At 37.0% G+C, this 21,573-nt stretch overlaps 1 protein-coding gene across 1 annotated transcript in view; it reads left to right on the top strand.

Annotated features, from left to right (window-relative positions):
• Ptchd1 (patched domain containing 1) overlaps window positions 1-20,414 on the top strand; it is a 59,382-nt gene extending 38,968 nt beyond the window's left edge. Inside the window, exon 3 of the mRNA XM_074062488.1 lies at window positions 8,451-20,414. Within this exon, the coding sequence (XP_073918589.1) occupies window positions 8,451-10,105 (1,655 nt within the window). The 3' untranslated portion in view covers window positions 10,106-20,414. The remainder of the gene's footprint in view (window positions 1-8,450) is intronic.
• The last annotated feature ends 1,159 nt before the right edge of the window (window positions 20,415-21,573 follow it).

Below are 21,573 nucleotides of genomic sequence, written 5' to 3'. Positions count from 1 at the left end.
TTTTTTTGATGAACAGTCCTAAAATGCCAATAAATACTTGAAATCACCAAGAAGAAATGCAGTGCTAAGAGTTTTTCACTATAAGTCAATTAACTGTAATTAAATTTGCCTATCTCTACAAAATGGTTATGATTAACCTACACAGATTTAGGTAAAACTTCTTGATTTAATGTTATATAAACATAATATCAAATCAAAATAAATAATGTAAAATCAAATGAAAATATATAGCCTCATTTTGAAGGAAAAGTATCTTAGAAAATGTCTTTAGTATAGACATTTCCTTGGCTGTCAATAAGTCTATAATATGAACATTATAGATTTAAAATTCAACAAGCTAAACATTCTCAGTGTGATGCCAGTTACATAAGGCCAGATCCAGCCAAATGCCAAAATGGCAATAGATTTAGAATGGAAAATTTTAAGACCACATGTGTCAAGCAGTATTAACCTGACAAAATTCCAGAAGAGAAAAGAATTTGAACAAACTGAGAGCTCACCATAATGGGATGTGATTGTGTGTTTCTAGCCAAGATGATACATGACATCTCTGGCAATAAGAATATATCCTACACAGATGAATCATTTTGGAAATGATGTAAGCATAGATACATCATGATTTAGAATGTTTTTAATCAGTGTCATGCATATTAGACAATCCCACTTCTGCCAAAACCTCTGTACAAGTGAGTCAGAACAGTATATTTGGAGCCGAAATCCTAAAAGGTCTACAGTATTATAAATGCTCATTGACATATTTAGTTACTCTAATTTGGGGAATAGTTTCATTCTATACCTCTTATCATACATAAAACAAACTGTATTGATATCAGGTAGTGAGGTACTTGAATTGCCATTTGTAAGCATCATTTTAATCTGTTGGAATTTCCTGTAAAGGATGAGGGTTTACACCACTGTTCTCCAGTTAGGTATGATTTAAGATATTGACATAGGTTTTGTATGTGCAAACTCTCCTTATGGGCTTAATATTTCCACAGTTTTGCTGATCAGACATAAATCAATAAAGGAATGGAATATTGGAAAATATAGATAGAACAGAACAAAAGTTTTCTTCCTTGTGCATATGGGAAATTATTGCTTCATGTACATCATTTGCAGCTAAAGCAAGAAAATTGAAGTCATGGTAAAAGATAGTATGAGTATTAGTTTCTATGTGGTAATCTAATTTGTAAGGTCCACTTTACCTTTATCAAGATACAAGAATACTGGAGATTGGATGAGATGAAACATATTCTACAAGGCCTGTTTCAAACATTTGTAAATTTTGAGGAAGTCAAATGCCAAATCCAGGGTGCTTGCTTCCTTCTGAATTATCCAAGCAGGTCACTCAGATTCAAAGATGTGAAAGGAAGAAAAGATGTAGATTAAGTGCTAGGCAGGGAAAAACAGCACAGAAGTTTGGCTTCTTTCAGCTACATATTCTAAGATTATCTGCATTTTTTTTGCGAAAATCAGAAAATCAGGTTTAGTTCTCCAAGAATTTATTCTCATCTGACGCCACTTGAAATATGATACAGTAATATGGAGCTCACAAAAAGAGGTATATTAAATTGTGCAAGAAATTTAGTTCCAACTGAAAAATTGGTACTCTTAATTATTTTTACTCTAAAGTTAAGCAAACCTGAAAGATTTTTGTATTCTGATATATTCTCAAAGTCATGAGAAACATGAAGTAAAAGTCAGCCAGATAATAATAAAGTTCAAACCATATGAAATTGCCAATATCTAACCATTTTTACCTAGAAAATTAATACCAATATTTAAGCATTTTCAAGCTACGAAAATGGTAGTTTCATATGGCTCAACTTAATACATTATTGTGGAAATCCATTATTTGCAACAACATGATAATCTACAAGACAGAGTCGAGTATATTAAAGTGCTGTGGAAATAGTTGGCATATGCATAAAATAGTAACAGGTTCAGTAGTTTCTAGAAAAAATGTGTGTAAGGGTTCTGTTCACATTTTGTGTATATTTTGTTTTAAAATGAGTGATTCCATATAATACTTTCAGTTTGTTTCTTTTTTTTGTAATGGCCCATGGTTATATGGGACTAATTTACAAAGAGATTGTATAATCTAGTTTTGTGATTAGTTTTCACCATTTTATTCTTATGCTCCACCAATTATATTATGGTGAAGGGAAGGGAGAAAAAATACTTTTGGGGGATAGAACAAAATAAGTTTTATTGTTCTGTTCCTCACCATAAACTAAGATAAGACCAGGACTGGGGTTACAGGTCCAAGAACACAGAATTCAATTAGTCAAAGAATTACAAGGGGGGCTTTGCCTCAGGTCTCTTAGGTATCATCTGGTAGTCTAGTATAAATTGTGTCTGAACACTGGTCTTGCCCAAGGAGTGGGTGAGTGGCAAATGCTGTGAAGGTTGACCAGCAGGAGGCAATGTCAGGACACCGAGCTGGTAAAAATACACCTTGAGGAAAAACACCTATTGTCAACATTTGGGTTAGAGAGCGTCTGAGAAAGTCAAAGCTGGACAGTCTTGACTAGATTGGTCTATATAGGAGCTCACAGCCCAAGAAGATTCATAGTTATTGCCAGGGAAATCCAGCATTTCATCTAGGCTTTACTACTTTACTAGCCAAGAACTAAAATATAAACAGATAGAATCCAAGAGAGGAATGCTGGCCCCTTCTCAGCATTGATAGAGCAGCACTAACATTTCTCTGCCTCATCAGTAAAATAAATTTCACATCTGCCTACAGTTTATCTCATGTGTGTCTGTGTAACTATATAAATAATATATATCATATTTGCTATTTTTGATATCATGTAATATATGTAATTACCTTATGTTATTTATTTACAATTATACAATGTGTTGATAACATTACTATGCAGTATATATTGTTTGACTACAAATACCATATTTCCCTATATATTATGTGGCATACATTCAAACATTTTATATGTAAACCTTTTAAACATGTTTGAATATGATGTGCCATGCATACATGTATTCAGATATTACATATATCTTCTATATGAAAAGGTATTAAACAATGGTCATAGCGTATATTATGGTCTATATTTATACAAACTGGTTTTATAGTATATACACAATATCTAAATACTTTATCTTTAAACAAGGAACAGCTATTAGCAAATTTATTTCTTGGACTCTCATTTGCAGCTATCTAGTAAAGGAAAATCATTTCTCAGATTCAAACCCAATATTATGATTAGAATAACCAAAACGTGTCAAGTGTCTAGTAGAAAGACTAAGATGCATTTATTCCACCCTTTGTGAGCATCTGTCTTTACTTAAGAAGAGTACACCTTTACTCTTACTCTTAACTGTGAGACAAAACAGGCTGGGATAAGCCAAACAATTCAGCTTATAAAGTAAATATTTATAACTGGCAAAGTGTAAATGTAACCCAATTAATGAACTTCTCCCTGAAAATAGATGTTACTCAATCCAAACATATATATACTTTAATTTCCTCTCAAAAAGAACAAAAACCATGAATTTATGTGGATGTCATTGAAAGAAAAGCATTTTATAAACATGAGCTACTTAGTGAAGATTGTCTAAGAATAAAACATGTTTTAAGCAGAGTTTGCTCATGCATTATATTCTGTGGATTTGAGAAGAATGTGGTCGTTTTATTTCCATATATGAAATTTGGCACTGCCTAGGCATGCTATAAATGGCTTCATTATCTAATGTTATTAAATGTTTTCAAACTAAAACTGAAAGATTATCTATCATAGAGCCATCTCATTACACCTCTTCATCTTCTCTGCCATACCTGATTTTAAGAAACTCAGGCTGAGGAAATCCTGCTAGTGGAGAAGGGATTAAAATGTGAGATGCATCAGAAGGCATCAGTCCGCCTCTGTGCTGTATTTGTGTGGACTGAGGAAGGTGGAAAAAGATCTGGGTCTGAAGAAAAATCAGACTTATAAAATCCAGGTATACAAAGTAGATCACATTACTTATGATTATTCATCAACAAAATAAATAAAAACAAATCACCTAGACTGCCTCTGATGGCAAAAACTACTAAATAAATTTAAATATGGTTCACTTTATGAACAACTTTCCAGAAGCAGATCTACTGGGTAAAGTTAGGTTAACTCTAAGCTATTTGTTAGTGGATTCCTGCCTTAGTGGATTATAAACAACTCTGAAGACTTTGGCTAGACCCCAGAAAAGAGTCTGATGAGAGTGATATTTAATCAGTGAATGTGCCTGAGAGTCACTCTAAGTGACTGGAAGATTAGCTAGTTGAGTTTCTTCCACCATTAGTGTTATTTATCATCTGTGCTGCTTTTTCTCTTTATTAGCTCCAATGCCTTAAAGTTAACTGCACATACACACACACACAAAATCTTTCTAAAAGAAGAAAAATCATTATAGTCCCAAAGTCTACTGCTAATAAAATTAATAAATGCAAAATGCATTTTAAAATGCTTTTTAAAAGCACACTTCTGGTATAAATTGTGTCTGAACACTGGTGAAGACCTCTAATGTTCTTAGCTAAGAGCCTGACTACAAATCCATGTTACCTCAAAGCAATCACTCATGAATGATTAGAACGCAGATCTCTGTGTGTGTGTATATGTGTGTGTGTGTGTTGACACACACTATGATATATTGTAAGAACTTTTGTAAATGTCACAATGTACTCTCAGTACAATAATATAATATAATAAAGAAAAAAACAAAAACAGAAACACACACTATGAGTGTGCTTTTAAAAGACAAGAAAATGCTTTAAAAGCCTCTGTCTTCAAAATTTGATAGACTAACCATAAGATGTTTCAGTTTCCTTTGACAACTCTTTAGCCTTACACTGTAACTAAAAGAAGGAAAGCCATAAGATGTTGATGGGTTCCTGGTATCCTCACTATTAAATATTTTACTTCCAGGTCTAAGGCTTTAACCCACCTCTTTTATAATGAGCTATGACTCCCATTACCATCATTGGGCCCCTGGTTACCAAGGTCAAATTTGAAGCTTCGTGTTTAGGTGGCATCCCCATGCCCACCCCTATGAGCTTTGCTACCAGCAATTCCTGTGAACTGATTTGCTTATAGAGCTTCTATTTTTATTGTGAACTTTTAAAACTAGAGTACAAGGTAAACAGCAATAATTTTGCTTTTAAAGAACCTTTTTTAAAATAGTGGAAACAATAGTCAAGCCTCTGAAAATTATCTTCAGTCTTCATGTAATATGCTTGTCTACATTTGTAAGATTTAGCCTCAGAGTCCTGTCTACTGGACTCCAGCTCCACAGTTAAGAGGGCTATGGATAATAGCGATGCTAAAGGAAGGCCTACTCTCAGAGAGAGGAAAGTAGAAAGGAAAAGAACCTACCAAAAGCCCTTTTCTCTGTCTTTCCTTGCTTGACTCAGTTTTTGGTGTGGCCATAAAAGATAAGGCCAAGGATGGCTGAAGAAAAATTTATGAAGAAGTTATTCTTTGTGAAATTCTCTTACCTGACATTTCCTCTTCACTCCTTCCCCAACCCCATTTTCTGCCTCCCTTTCCGAGAACTAAGGGAGGTTGTACAGTAGTAGACTATAGTCCCAGAGGAGTTTGCACTTGAAAGGCCATCTTTGAAGACCCAAACCAGAGAACTCAGCTGTAATTCACAGAGCAGGTGTTTGGGGGTAGAGACAGGGCATTCCTCATATCCTAGGGCTCTTAGAATGTAGTTCTCCTTGACTCTGGGCCAGGAAATAGGTTTTCCTTTAGGGTAATAGATCGACCTCTTCGGCATAAATACCCAGCTGTGAACTGGGTCTAGTGCCAGCTAGGCACTCCAGGCTGTTAATCCCTGAGAGATGCCCGCAGCCTGTTAGCACCCATCCTCCCCTTGACTGAGCTACAGGAAGGAGGCAGTTATGGCATCATCAATTACTCCAGAAATCCAAAGGGTTCTTCTAAGACACTGCATAATTCCAATTAAGGTTTAGGGTGTAGGCATCTGCCAAAGAAGAATCTGCCTGTTGGAAATGGTGGTGTCAAGCCCAATGGTCACTGGCAACAAATGATGAGTGATCACACAGATTCTTTCTCAGGGCTTCCTCTGGCCTCTGTAGGGTCTGAACACACACACACCTAGCAAGAGGAATGAAAGAAAGGCATTGTTTTCAAATGTCCCTAAGAATAAAATTGAAATTCTCTTTGGAACTGTCCCTAGAACCAAAAACATATGCAAAAAGAATCAGGACTCAATAAAAAATGATCAAACTATAGAAGGACAGCCATTTAAAATGCAGAAACAGAACTCAAGAGACAACAGCCTACTTTTGTCTTGAGTTTTGTTTTTTGTATTCTGGATCCTTGAGCCTCACTCTTGTCACCTACTGGCTCTGTTAATTCAAATTCTTTTTCTCAATTAGCTTCTAAGATTATTCAGCAGTAAGGAAAGAAATGGACTCTTATTATATTTCCCAACAAGAGTCAGGGTCAGATTATATCATAAAACATCACACTAATTTTATAAATGACTGAAAACAGATTTAATTAAAATTCTACTATGATTAATTCTAATTCTGCCATATGCATCCTTATTTTATTACCATATTTAGTGACTCAATGCTAAAGACTTGTTTTAAAATACTTTTTGTTTCCAGGAAGTAAAGACCATAGAAATCTATTTGCCATTTTCAGCAATCTCCTGATGTCTCTTTTGCCTTCTAAAGCTTACTTGTTCTACATGGCCCCAGATAAAATGGTCAATGTATTATTTCTCCAGGGTGCTGATGCCTCAGAGGTATTAAATCTTTTCTTTACTCATTGTCAAGGGATGGTTTACTTTTATTCAAAGGTCAGTTGACCCATCCTGAGAGCACAGTGGAAACATTTAATAAATAGTTTTCCCTTCTGAGACTGAATGTTAACTACCTAAAACATAATTAACAATAGAATCCCAGTCACTTTTTACTTCATGTCTAGGGAGTTTAGGTGCCTCCATTTAATAGGGGCCACAATGCTAGTAATCAAATTGATGGTCTTGACCTGACCTCGAAAAGTGGCTGTAAAATGATGCCTAGTAAATTAAGATAAATGCCAAATCCATCGGAGGAAACAGGCCTTTATCATTAGTATGAAATAAGCATTCAGGTTTGAGGCCAGGACTTCACAATAAGGATATAAATAACAGCCTGGGCACAAGGGAAGACATGTACTCTGTTATTGCACACACAAGATAACAGTGACTCACTTCACTCACATTATGCTTGACTAGAGATTTTAAATTCCTTTTTAAAAATGAGACTATTGTACCACAGGGTAAGGGTTTTATTATACTCAATAATGGGATTGAATATGCCAAAGCATAGAAGCAGAAAATTAAATCAGTTGGTCCCAGTGCCAAGGCAGGGGTTATCAAAAGTCACAATGGGTCACTTTGGTAGGTTTTCCAATGTTGCAGTGGCCTGGAAACCCAGAGAGGTACAGCGGGAAAATGTGTGTCCAACCAGGAGAGATGGCAGAAGTCATACTAGATCTCCCAGGCAGCATAATGGGGTCAGAATATGAGCACTACTTGTACTTTTGCTATTCCAGGATTGGTGGAATACTAACCAGGGAGGCAAAGGCACAAAGCAGTTAAGAAAAGAGGTTATCAACCTGGCTGTCTTCCAGAGTCCAATGCAAATAGTGCAGAGAAATCAGCAGCATCACTACCTGCTTGATGCATCATGTAAAAACAACTAAAATTGGTCAACCAAATCTCTAAAGACAAAATGCAAGTCATAAATCTTCAACCTCAATTCTCATTTTTAACAATAGCAGAGAGAGTTCATATAAATCTTGTTCCTTCTGTATTTTCTTCTCTCTTTCCTCTTAAGTCAAATTTGTTCCTTATTGTGCTTTTCTTTAGCTCTCAGGTTTATTGCTTCCTGCTCTGATATTTGGAGAAGAAAAAAAAAGTCTGTAACTTAGTTTCCTGTCACAACTCAAACTAAATTCAGTGCTTCTTTCTCACTAAAGCCCTCTACTTGGCCAATTTTAAAAGAAGGGATGAGAACAATTTTGAAGGAAAGGAAGGCCTACTGCCTTCCTCTGTGTTGACCCCCAACCAGACCTGTGGGGTTAGAAAACAAAATGATGAGTGTCTGGGTGCACCAACAACCCTAAACTCTTGATATATACAATTCCCAAGAGACATATGCACAAGTCTACTCAGCTATCTATAGGCAAAAGTTCATCCAGCTTTCTTAAGCCAGAAGGGAGCATGAAGATCTTACTACTCTAGCTTATCCTAGCTTAACATGATTTATCAAAACACAGGTCTATCTTCCCATAGGAGAGATCACTGGTATTTGCAAACCTGTCAACACTAGGACTGGTTGTATTTCCCAGTAGTCCCCCATGATCAAGTTGGTTTCCATCATAAAAGAGATTAGTTCTCTAAACTTTTGCTCTGGTCTTTTTCTGCCCCCTCAGGTCATGGATTATATGGGACTTTTGAAATGTTGTCCTCCTGGAGGAAAACTAGAGAAGACCAACATGTTAAAGAGCGAACTGCAGCAGTGTATGCAGACTCCATGCTCTCCTTTTCTCTCACCACTGCCATGTACCTGGTCACCTTTGGCATAGGGGCCAGCCCTTTCACAAACATTGAGGCAGCCAGGATTTTCTGCTGCAATTCCTGTATTGCAATCTTCTTCAACTACCTCTATGTACTTTCGTTTTATGGTTCCAGCCTGGTGTTCACTGGCTACATAGAAAACAATTACCAGCATAGTATCTTCTGTAGAAAAGTTCCAAAGCCTGAAGTATTGCAGGAGAAGCCAGCATGGTACAGGTTTCTCTTAACAGCCAGATTCAGTGAGGACACAGCTGAAGGTGAGGAAGCAAACACTTACGAGAGTCACCTATTGGTATGTTTCCTCAAACGCTATTACTGTGACTGGATAACCAACACCTATGTCAAGCCTTTTGTAGTTCTCTTTTACCTTATTTATATTTCCTTTGCCTTAATGGGCTATCTGCAGGTCAGTGAAGGATCAGACCTTAGTAACATCGTAGCAACGGCGACACAAACCATTGAGTACACTACTGCCCAGCAAAAGTACTTTAGTAACTACAGTCCTGTGATTGGGTTTTACATATATGAGTCCATAGAATATTGGAACACTAGTGTCCAAGAAGATGTTCTAGAATATACCAAGGGGTTTGTGCGGATATCCTGGTTTGAAAGCTATTTAAATTACCTTCGGAAACTCAATGTATCCACTGGCTTGCCTAAGAAAAATTTCACAGACATGTTGAGAAATTCCTTCCTGAAAGCTCCCCAATTTTCACATTTTCAAGAGGACATCATCTTCTCTAAAAAGTACAATGATGAGGTTGATGTAGTGGCCTCCAGAATGTTTTTAGTGGCCAAGACCATGGAAACAAACAGAGAAGAACTCTATGATCTCTTGGAGACCCTGAGGAGACTTTCAGTCACCTCCAAGGTGAAGTTCATCGTCTTTAATCCGTCTTTTGTGTACATGGATCGATATGCCTCCTCTCTGGGAGCTCCCCTGCACAATTCCTGCATCAGTGCTTTGTTCCTGCTCTTCTTCTCGGCATTCCTGGTGGCAGATTCTCTAATTAATGTCTGGATCACTGTAACAGTTGTGTCCGTGGAGTTTGGAGTTATAGGTTTCATGACATTATGGAAAGTAGAACTGGACTGCATTTCTGTGCTATGCTTAATTTATGGAATTAACTACACAATTGACAATTGTGCTCCACTGTTATCCACATTTGTTCTGGGCAAGGATTTTACGAGAACTAAATGGGTTAAAAATGCCCTGGAAGTGCATGGGGTAGCTATTTTACAGAGTTACCTCTGCTATATTGTTGGTCTGATTCCTCTTGCAGCTGTGCCTTCAAATCTGACCTGTACACTGTTCAGGTGCTTGTTTTTAATAGCATTTGTCACCTTCTTTCACTGCTTTGCCATTTTACCTGTGATACTGACTTTCCTGCCACCCTCTAAGAAAAAAAGGAAAGAGAAGAAAAATCCTGAAAACCGGGAGGAAATTGAGTGTGTAGAAATGGTGGATCTCGATAGTACCCGAGTGGTTGACCAAATTACAACAGTGTGATAGTGTCTGCTTGGTATATTTTCACCCTAGGTCTTATCAAGAACAATGAGATTATGTTAATGGAGACAATTAAGTTCAAAGCTGTTCCCTTTTTTTAAAGGATATGAAACAGGCATTGCAAAAAATAGTAAAGGACAGGGGGAAGTAGTGGGCATGGCACCTTTTCAATCTTTAAAACAAAAGAGTTGTTATAAAAATGAATTTATATACACACATGTACCCTAGGAGACTTACAGTCTCTTAAGCTAAGATCAAATAGAAGAAAGCTTATTAACAAGGAGGATCCTATTTTATCCAGACTGCAGATGTTGCTGGTATTATTATAAAAGCAACTGATTGAAAGGTCAGCTGCCAAGCAAAAATAGATTTAAGTATTGTTCAAACAACAAGGCTTCCAAAACTTCTGCAGAGCAGTAACTCTAGCTAAGGTTTGAGGTCTTGGCTGTCTTACCTAGCTCAACACCCAAGGAGATGCTTCTGAAAGTTCTGACCAGTAAAAGCAAGCCAGAGCCTCAGAAGCAGATGTGGTAGAGTGGATATCACCCATGACTGAAATTGAGTCACCCCTAAAATCACCTGGGTGAGGCAGTTTTGTTGTTTAGAATAAATTGGTCATATTCTCCCACTGATATACTTTTAGCATTTGTATAGTTTGGTTAATACACCTGGAAACCAATGACAACTCCAGTATTACAGAATTGGGGAAATTCTATTTTGGAATATCATATCACTTGTCACTGAATGAGTCTGCTCTATTAGTTACAGCTCTTGGCAGAAGGCTCTGAAGATGTAAAACCATAAGCCAAACTCAAAATACCTGGCATGATGGGGAAAAGTAGGTGTCTACTTGAACCTAGAGAAAGCATCTCCATTTTAACAACAACAGAAAATAGCCAACTGGTACAGCTGTTTGTGGTTTGACCTTACATACATTTTTGCATGGATGCCTAGGAACAACATCTGCCCACACATAATGAAGGAAGAATAAATGAACACTAAAATAGTTATTTGCTATTGCTTCCAACTTGTAGTACCAGTCTTTTCTATGAGACATGACTTCTCATAGACTTAGGAGTTTAAAAAGATCTTTGGTAAGTCTAAGTCCTAACACTGAGAAACTGTAGAAATGCTGGGAAACAAAGGGCCAAAAGAAAATAGATGGAAATTACTGAAAAAAAAAGCAATTACCAATACAAATCTATCAATGACAGAAATCAAACTTTCCTGCTAAACTGGCTGTACCTCACCTTCCTGGTCCCCAGCACACCTCTACTTCATTACAAGGCCCTTCTGTACATTAAAAATCCCAGATAGTTATATTGTTGACTTGCAGTATCTACAGGGGAAATGGTTCATAGATCTAAATGGGAATGGTTTGATCTGAACACAATATGTATGCTGCCCCCAGACCCCTATATTTCTTTAACTCTATAAAAATGAAGCCAAAACCTGGTTACATTTGAGGCAAACATCTCCAGCATTTTTTCCTTTTTAGAGATGTTAGCTTTTTTAGACATCTATAGTGGTAAGCATTTCCCAAAGGCATCTTACCTTTCTGAACCTTAGTAGACATACTGTGCAACTTCCCTATCCTCCACAGAGGAGGAAACTAGGAGCTAGAAGAATAAATTAACTCACCCAGGTCACACAGCTAGAAGAGTTCCATCATTTTAGCATGCCTAAGATAGGGCAGGTCAATTTTAGATGTTCTCATGAGACCGTCATTACTCCCCCTCCCTGAAATACACTTTTAAGATAGGAACATAGGACTTTATTGGCCACAGGGCAGACATGTTTTTAATGCCTGAGATTAAAAGTTTGTCACTGTCTTTCTCAGCAGCCAAAAACCCCAAATGATTCTGATGTAACCACACAAATGCACCTGTGCTTTCTATTTCATGTGCTGCTGTCCACACAGATCTAAATACATATACAGGGAATCATAGCTAGTGCATTACACACTTGTTCAGTCTCCCCTGCAGGCACACTAAGCGATCATACCAACATGCTATTCACTCAAGAAGACAATGAGCTTTAATCTGAGGACAGGTATAGTCCTCACAAAGGGCAAGTTTGCATAATAGATCTTCAATCAATTCTCTCTCTCCTAGGGGCCTGCAAATAAGCTATCATTTATAAAACACAGCTGCAGAGGGGATTGCTTTTAATCTTAAATCATATGTTGCTAAATCATTTTCTGAACAGTGTGTCCTAAATCAGCCATTGATTTAATGTCAGCCACATGGAGCACCTAGGCTTAATGTGACTCCACAAAACTGACACAACACAACACACACACACACACATACACACACACACCCCAATTAAATGGATTTTGTTGAGAATTAATTGTTCAATTTGGACAACCAGAATGACTTACTGTGGAACTTTGTTTTATGACAGATAGTAGTTTTCCACCTTGACTGAGTTTCTGTGTATCCTGGGATATTGTATTTTTAAATGAAGGGCATTGTCAAACTTATCAACTTCTCTTTTCAGCACTTGAAATCAAGGCTTACGAAATTCTGACTGTGAAATGAATTTTTCTATTGGGGTACTATGCATGCCAAGATTTATTATTTATTGTTAGATAATTGTTATTTATTTGTTAATATTAATTATTGATTATTGCTCTAACAGCATTCATTTAACCCCACTGTGGAGAAGACACTTTAGAAGTATCTCAAAATCACACCTCCATAAAATTTAAGTCTTTAATCCATGAATTTTTATTTTTTGAATTGCCACAAAGAGAGAATTATGATCCCAGCAAACACTTGAATTTTTTTCTTTTAATTAATTCCAACCAAGACATTAATGTCCACTTTACCAAAGAAACTTATCTGGTTGGTTTTGAGTTGGTGTTTGGTGTTTGTTTACCAAAGAAAATATTCCATTCATCAAAAATATTTCTCCTGGTCAAGTAAAAAACTGTGATACATGGGTTTCTTGGCCTTCATAGGGAAAATAAAAAGGCCAAGGTAAGGGTAATGATATTCTCTCTTTTAGTGGAATTCAGCAGAATGTGTAAATTCTCAAGGAACTTAGGATTTGCAAGAAAGGAAATCATACTTGAAATAGGACACTATTGTTTAGTACTATAGCAGTGTTCCAACAAGTAGCATAAAGACTCCACAGGTTAAAAGAAGTATAGTTTGTTCCAGAGAAAACAGAAGTCAAACCCTCATGAAAATTCCTCTCCAAGTTGGGCATGATGGTACACGACTATAATTCTAACACTGAGAAAGATAAGGCAAGAGGATTGAAAGTTCAAGGCCAGCCTGGGCTACATAAAGAGACACTGTCTCAAAAAAAAAACAGAAATTTTAAAAAGAGAGAAAATTCCTCTCCATTATTCTAGTTCATAAGGTTTTTTTTGTTAGGCTTTGGTTTCCCCCAACCCCCTCTCCCTTGATAATTATTTGCTTTGGTTTAGTTCGTGCTTTTTGTTTGTGTTTATTTTTAGTGTTTGCTTGTTTTGCTTCTGCCTTCTTACCACTTTCACCCTCCTCCATTTTCAGTTAGAAGTGAGATAATCACTTCTGATTATGGAAGATAATCACATCCTCCATGGCCACAGTTATTTACACAACATACTGCTCTAAACAAGGCCCTTGAGAATTCTTTTATTTTAGGTGACCACCATCTAATTGTAAATGGCATTCTGGGACCATGACACTACTTTTCTCCAGCCCCAGCAACAGAGCTTGGCTGTGTCCCTCACAAGAAAGGTGAGATGGAGAGCTGCATTGGGGGTGTGATGTGAAACAAAGCCTCTTGGACACAAATGGCATCCTCTTCATAATGGCTTTATTCCTTTGGATCCTATTAAAGTATCCCTGCAGCTTGTAGCAATGTTTGATCTCTGTGAATCTCTTTTTTTATCTATAAAATGAGGATAACAACACTAAATATCCTTAAATTCAGCAAATATTTATTGAGTGCTTAATAATGATCATATACTATTCTAGAGACAAGAGGCACAAGAGTGAACACATCAGATAAAAAAAGTAATCTACCCTCTTAGAGTCTGTGTTTGAGTGATATTGCAAGTATTCTGTGGAGATCGGGATCATGCTTGGAAAGTGACTGTGACAAGGCCTAGCACAGAGATGAGACTCAAGACATTTTTAATTTGTCAATCTCACACAGTAGCACTAGAGTTTAAGATATAAAGCTATACAGATTTGGGAACAAGATTAGGGCTATATAAAAATGCAATGCATTGCCACAGAAGGTAGTTAATTCCTGGTCATTTTTAAGACATTCAAAATTAGGCTGGATCACCATTTAGTGAGACAATTATAAAGGAGGTGTAAGTGCTGGGTTTTGGGGTTGGACTGTGAACCTTAAAAAATGGGATATGGTCACTTAGTGGGGGTGGGAAGGGAACAGTGCTGACTACTATCTATTCTTGGCTGATCTGAAGACATAGGAACATTCCCTTTGGATAATATGCTTTTAAGTTTGTGCTAAATAAAAAGCACCAGGTATTTGAAGACAAAAGTTCCAAAGTTTTTAAAGCATAGCAAAGTTATAGCACAAAGGAAAACATTAAACTGGTACTATACTAGATTAGCTGGCAAAGAGCTGAGAATGGCTACAGCCAGCACATTGTAGAGTTCTTCCCTGTGGTGGTTACAACTGTTTCTGTTTTGTGCCAGTCCAGGAGAAAGCAAAGAGGAAAGTGCAATGATCTAGAATCTGTTCACCTGATGGGCAGTGTCAGGATGTCCTCCCCAGCCGCCTCTCATCTGCCTCACCATCTTTCTGCCCTTTAATATTTATAAGGGTGCCATACAAGGAAGAAGTGAAATGACCAGAGAGCTGTGGCCTCTGTGCAGGTTTTTATTTTTTGGTGGGACTGGCCTGTGAAGATTTTTGAGTTAGATTAAAATTAGCATCACAAGGGTTCAGAGGAGACTACCTGGTGGGGAAAGAAGGCTTCTTTTCAAAGCACAAAGAAAGCAAGGTGTACAAAGGAAGCAACCTACAGAGGGACCTTAGTGGAAGTTATGATGTTCCTGTGGAATGTTCTGGCTTCTTCTCCCTCCAGAATGTTAACACCAAATGAATCTTTGGATAGAATTAACCCTATCCCCTTGTTTTTCACATGAGAAAACTGAAACCTGGAAAAGTGAGATATTCATAGAGCTAGTTAGAAGCAAATACAGGGATATAATTGAAGTCTAGTTCCTAGCCTCAGTTCTTTCTCCATTCTGCCACTTTACTGCCAAATTCTACATATCTGAGTTATGTAGTCTTAACCTGAGGGTCATGAATGAGTTGGGGGAGGGAGGAACTCTGAACTCCCTAAAATTAAATTATATGCAAAAATTGTGTTCAATATGTGCATTTTACTAAAGAGTGAGTTCCTAGTTATCAGATTCCTAAAGAGGTCTCTGTGACCCACTGCCCTAAATTAATAAAGACCTCATTGGGAGTGTGATCCTGTTGTCATTTTGGCTAATGGGCAATCAGGAACCTTTCAACCATCCACAATGCTTCCAAGTAGTGGCTTCCTCATGCCAATCCCAGTGCCTACATAGTTCTGCTCATTTATCCTTCATTCATTCTTTCACTCATTCATTTGTTTAGTCTGCAAACATGTTCAGTGCCAATTTATATTCCAGCACCAGCTAAACATGCCCTCCAAGGCAGAGTCAAGAAAAGACCCCCTCTGCACTATGCTCTTGTTCCCAGGAGGAATACCAGACTGCTACCATATTTCTCGCTGCTGCAGCCAAATATACATAGCCTCAAGATTACAATAACTATCCCCCACACATACACAGAGTGGGCAAAAAACAAAGCTGCCATGTAGAAGTGTGCCCTGTCAAAGAATCAGAGAAAGAGCAGCCTATTTCCAGGTTATATAGTTACATGCTTCTTGGCAGCAGTGTACCAAGTCCTTGGAATTCTCCCAAGTGAGCTCTACTCCAGAGTGTCTATACCAGACGTATCTGCACTCCCCAATAAACATGGAGAAAATAGTCTCATTCATCCATTTATCTTGATAATATTGGTAGTAGGAAAATAAGAAATCATGGCAACAGACATATGGATAACATTCAAAGATGTGTCTTAGAAACCGATATGCAAGTAGAAGTTTACTTATGTTGACTACTAGTCAGAGCTAGATATGGTATAGGTTGATGGAGATAGTTGAAGAGTAAATGACTCTTCTTCTTCTAGTGTAACTTTAGGCCTAATGGAATCCACCTGGATTTACCTAAGGCATGGCATTCCATGAAGCACAGAGGAGTCACCAACAACTTATCAATGCTACTTACATCACCCTCTGCCTTGCCATGACACTGGGATGGAGGAATATTAGTCCCACTTTGTAGCATCTGATTTGAGGTTGGGCTTTATTCTTTAGGATCTACAAATTTTTCTTTGCCTGTCTCCTACAAAATGTCACAAACTCAGCCCATTTCCATTTCCCATTCTGGGTTCATTTTAGGGAAAACCCATAAAATTATCTGCCAAACGATGTACTTGATTTTCCAGGATGACCCCTGGTCATGTTTGGCTCAGACTTTCAGATGTTTTTTCTTTAATTAATATTCTGACAAAATTGCTTTTGCCTATTGTCCCAGAATCACCAAATCAGTTGTCATGATGCCTACTAGGACTGTGGATGACAGGGCAAAATTGGTAATGACTTATTGGCTCTGCTTCACACACACATATACACAAACATGCACAACACATATATACATATATATGAGCACATATACACAAAGATATGCACGCAATTACATGCATGTGTGCAACACACCTATAGCACATGCATATATGTACATGTGTACATGTATGTATGTACACACACATAAGCATACTACCTTTTACAGTATACCTGACACATGTAAGGCACATTAAAATGTCTTGGCAGGTGCAGCCCTATGATTTTTGTAACTGTTGGTAGGTCAAGGGCTTCAGTTGTACATCGGAAACCCTAAAAATATTATCCCCCCCAATGTATTTCCTGTGCATGAATATATCTGAAAGCAGCCAAACAATACACTTTAAGGACAAGTAACTGGGGCTTGCAATTTATAAATTGCTAAACTAATAGTTTCATAGTGGAAAAAACTGTATTTGATGGAATTTTCCAATTCATAAGTGATTAATAGAAGAGATGCCAAATCACGAAGATCTCTTCCAAGGTCTAGAACTGTGGAAATCTACCCAGAATCTTTATTTGGCGACCCAGCAAAGGGGAAAAAGAGTAGGAGGGAAAGAAGGAAGAAGGACACTCAACATGATCATTCCATCTTGCCAACTGTCAGTCTTAGAAATGAATGTGCATTTTCCATTTATCCCTAGCATCAGTTTGGTGTGAAGAATCAGTGAATTTCATCCACCTCAAGGAAAGGAGATGCCATCCAGGGAAGTCTGGTGATAAAACATCCGTTTTAGGAGAAAAGTCGCACACACGACAGAACTATTCAAGACCAGAAATTTATAATTAACATACACAACATACACACAAAGTTGTGGAAGTGGACATTAAGAGGAGGCCTAGTGCAGTGCCCCCCACCCCCAACTTCATTTTTTTGTTTTGTTGACACAGAGACTGGCTAAGTAGCCCAAGGTGGCATGGAATTCACAATTCTCCTGCCTTAATCTCCCAAGTGTTGAGATTACAGACATGTACCATCATGCCTGGCTAATTTCCAAAAATATTAAGCATAGAGTATGACAGGAAAAATGTTTATTGGGAAGCTGAAACCAGTCAGATCTGTAGGAAATGACTTAATAGATGAGCTAAGAATGGAGTTTTTCAAGAGTCACTATAGATAAAGATATAAAGCCTGAATCTGCGCTTTTTTGAATAAACTAAAAGGATACAATATTTTCTTTGAATTATTTATTGACTCATAATTCCTCCTCAGTAATGTGGTTAGGACATACTCAGTTCTCTTCTTATTATTTATGATCCCATAATTTAACTACCCACTAATTTGTTGTGGATTTATACTCCAGCTTAAAACCTATGACCAGAATTATTGAATGCTAGGCCCAAACAAGGAAAATATCAGCAATTCCTTGGTTAAGTTTCTCTTGTTCATCTAAATGTGCAAATGTTTCAAAGCTATAAAAAGTGTCCAATGCATTTAGTTTTTTAACATCAAAGATAATCTCTGCCGATAATTGTTAGCAAAACAGGCATAACAGTTAAATGTTCCTTTAGTAGTACAATTTTAATAGGTGAGGAAACAAAAAAAAGGAAGAGAGTTTATACCAAATTTGTAGTAATGCCGGAAAAGACATAGCCATAAACTTAAATATTAAAATATGGCTCTTCTCACATTTTCATTACTTATGAAAGAAGTTCCTGAAATTACATATTATTTTGTAATGTCTTGAACTAAATCACAGCTTTTAAGTTGTAACTATGGCATTAGATCATAAGACCACATCTTGCAGCATTCAGAAAAGTTATCTATTTCTCCTAAAAATACCCTATAGTTATGCTATCTTTCCCAATATTTTAGTTGGGTTTCTTCACACTAGGCAAATAGGTGATTCTGTTAATAATAAATTATTTTTAAACTAGGAAAAGGTATCCAATGCTAGAGCACATAATTTGTTCAGCATGGTCAGTTTTGAGACAGATAAGCATAAAACCCTACTGGAAAAAATAATGCAGTACACCCTGAGCTTGACAAAGTATGAGTCACATCACTTTTATACATGGCAAGCAGAACGTGCTCAGGTGGAATTTAATGGAAACTTACCCAAAACAATTTCCCACAAAAAGCTGAAACACTTTCTATCAAGGAGCATTCATAAATCATAATTTTTGCCTACAGTCAAGATACACACACACACACACACACACACACATACCATTTTTGGTACCCTCTAGTTCATCATGGCAAGGAGCTTCTGTAACATTAACAAGCCTAGATATTTATATTGTTGATTTGCAGTATCTACAGGTCAATGATTCACAGATTTAAACAGAAATAGTTGCTCTGAAGAAGCTGTGTATGCTGCCCTAGACCCCACTTCTTAATAGCAATTAAGATAAAACCTGGTTACATTTGAGGCCGACTTCTACAGTATTTTTCCCCTTTAAAGGTGTTTGAGAAAAAAAATCAATGTAATAAAAAATGGCCAACTCTTTCAGAAAAAAATTGCACCATATTTTGTACTACTTGAGTTTCTTTGATGCCAAAAATATGTGTTTACATCATTCCACACCTACACAGAAACAAAATCAGCAGGAAAAACCATCCCACTGATGATTGGCAATCTCACAGTTCCTCTCCATCTGACTAGCTTTCACCAGAGGGCAATATTTTATGTTTGCACATGGAGTTTATAGACTTTAGAAGCCTCCAAGCCACTAAACCTGGGAAATGGCTCATGCCAAATACAGTGAGTGTTCACTGACTATCTTTTCCTATTAAATCCCATCTTCCAGTAAGCCATCCTGTTTTCAATCTTGGTGTCAAATTTCAAGTGTAAAGATTTCAAACTTTCTGGTTTCACCTTTTCATTATATCTACTTATTTTAATTGACACACTAAAATTGTATATATTTGTGGAATACAATGTGATGCTTTGATATATGTATGCATAATGGAATGATTAAATCAAAGTAATTTGCATATGTATCACCTCACATACTTATCCTGTTTTTTGCATTCACTCTTTCATATATGTTTTAAATCTTCTTATAGATGCACACCAGAAAGTGAAATGGCAATAAGCCAGGGGAATATCTCCAGTTGAATTCTTTCTTTACATTCTTTCTTTGTGTCCAGATAGTTCAATAGTCTTTAATAGTAATTAGTAAATGTTTTTGTCATTCTTTTGTGCTTTCCATATGAGCAATCAAAAATGTATATGACTCAACATCCTACAGATTGAGGTTTGGGTTTTTTGTTTAGCACATGTCTTTTTATAAAATCCTTACATATTATCCCTTCTTTAGCTTAATGGTCACAAACCTATCTGTCTCTGGAGAAAGAAAAATCTATTTCCTGGTCTTAGTTTAATATGTGATCACAAATGGGGCAATAAAATTATAGCAGGAACCCACTATGTGCTTCCTAAAACAAAGTCAATAGAGGCCTAAGAAAAAGTATGAGCTAGTCATGATGGTACATGTCTATGATCTCAGCTGCTCAGGAGGCAAAAATAGGAGGACTAGGATGAAGGTTCAAGATCAAACCAGGCAAAAATTAGCTCAAGACTCTATTTGAAAAACAAACTAAAAACAAAAGCAAAAAAAGACTAAGGGCATGGCTCGAGTGGTAGAATGCCTGCCTAGAAAGCACAAGATCCTGTGTTCAATCACCTGAAGACAGGGAGGGAGGGAGGGAGGGAGGGAGGGAAGGAAGGAAGGAAGGAAGGAAGGAAAGAAGGAAGGAAGGAAGGAAGGAAGAAAGGAAGGAAGGAAGGAAAATGAAAAAATTTGGCCTCTATTTTCTGTAGAATTCTGGTTTTTCATAAGAATTTAGGGTATGAGAAGAGGAAATGTTGGGTGTATTAGTATATAGGTCAAAACCTATATGGGAAAGGAGGAGGAAAACCTAGAAAAGAAGTGACAAAGCAATAGATATGCATGGGGTGTCAAAGCAATTGTGGAGAGCTGGTGGGTGGGTATTATTTTTTAGTTCATTTCACAGGGCTAACTGAATGGATAAGTGATTATCACTATCACCAAGAAAGTTTAAATCCAAAATTATGTGTTGCAGGTACCAAATTACAACATTGATCTCATAATATAAAGGATCGGGATGATTTCAGATTTTTGTCTCAATAGTACGGAACTACAACTTAGCAGCTGGGAATTGCAAAGGAGAAGTTGCACTCAAAGTCCTGTCTGTTAAAGTCCTTATTTAGCCTATTTCCATGGAAACTGAAATTAGATCTCTCTCTCTCTCCCTTCCTCCCTCTCCCCTTTCTTTTCTCCCTCCCCCCTCCCACTATCTCTATCTCTTTCTTATACACACACACACACACACACACACACACACACACATATACACACACACACACGAAAAACTACCTAGAGTTTGGAGCTGTGTGTGTGTGTAAGCATCCATAGGATAATTTTGGCATGGACACTCTCTTCAGTGATAACTCTCCAACAAATGGATGAAAGGGAAATCCAAGCTGACTTTCTTTTTCAGAAGCCATCCATTTTCTAAGTGCATGTTCAATTAATGGAGTTATCTTGGAAATATTTTATGGTGAGAAGATATCCACAGAAACTAAATTTAATCTTTTGGATTATTGCCTAATTTGCTTTACTCTGAAACACCAATATTTCCCTTAATAGCCAGAAAATAAGGAACAAGGGAAAAGACAAAGTGAATGAATTTATTTTGAAATTTCATCATACACTTGGTTAAGTTTCCATGCTAATCCCAAAATAATATGTGCATATTCCAAATTTATTGAGATATTTTATAATATTTGATTCTATCTTAGTCTATATCTCC

Source organism: Castor canadensis, chromosome X (assembly GCF_047511655.1).
Source record: "Castor canadensis chromosome X, mCasCan1.hap1v2, whole genome shotgun sequence".
Taxonomy (NCBI): Eukaryota; Metazoa; Chordata; class Mammalia; order Rodentia; family Castoridae; genus Castor; species Castor canadensis.
This window is presented reverse-complemented; position numbering and strand designations above follow the sequence as displayed.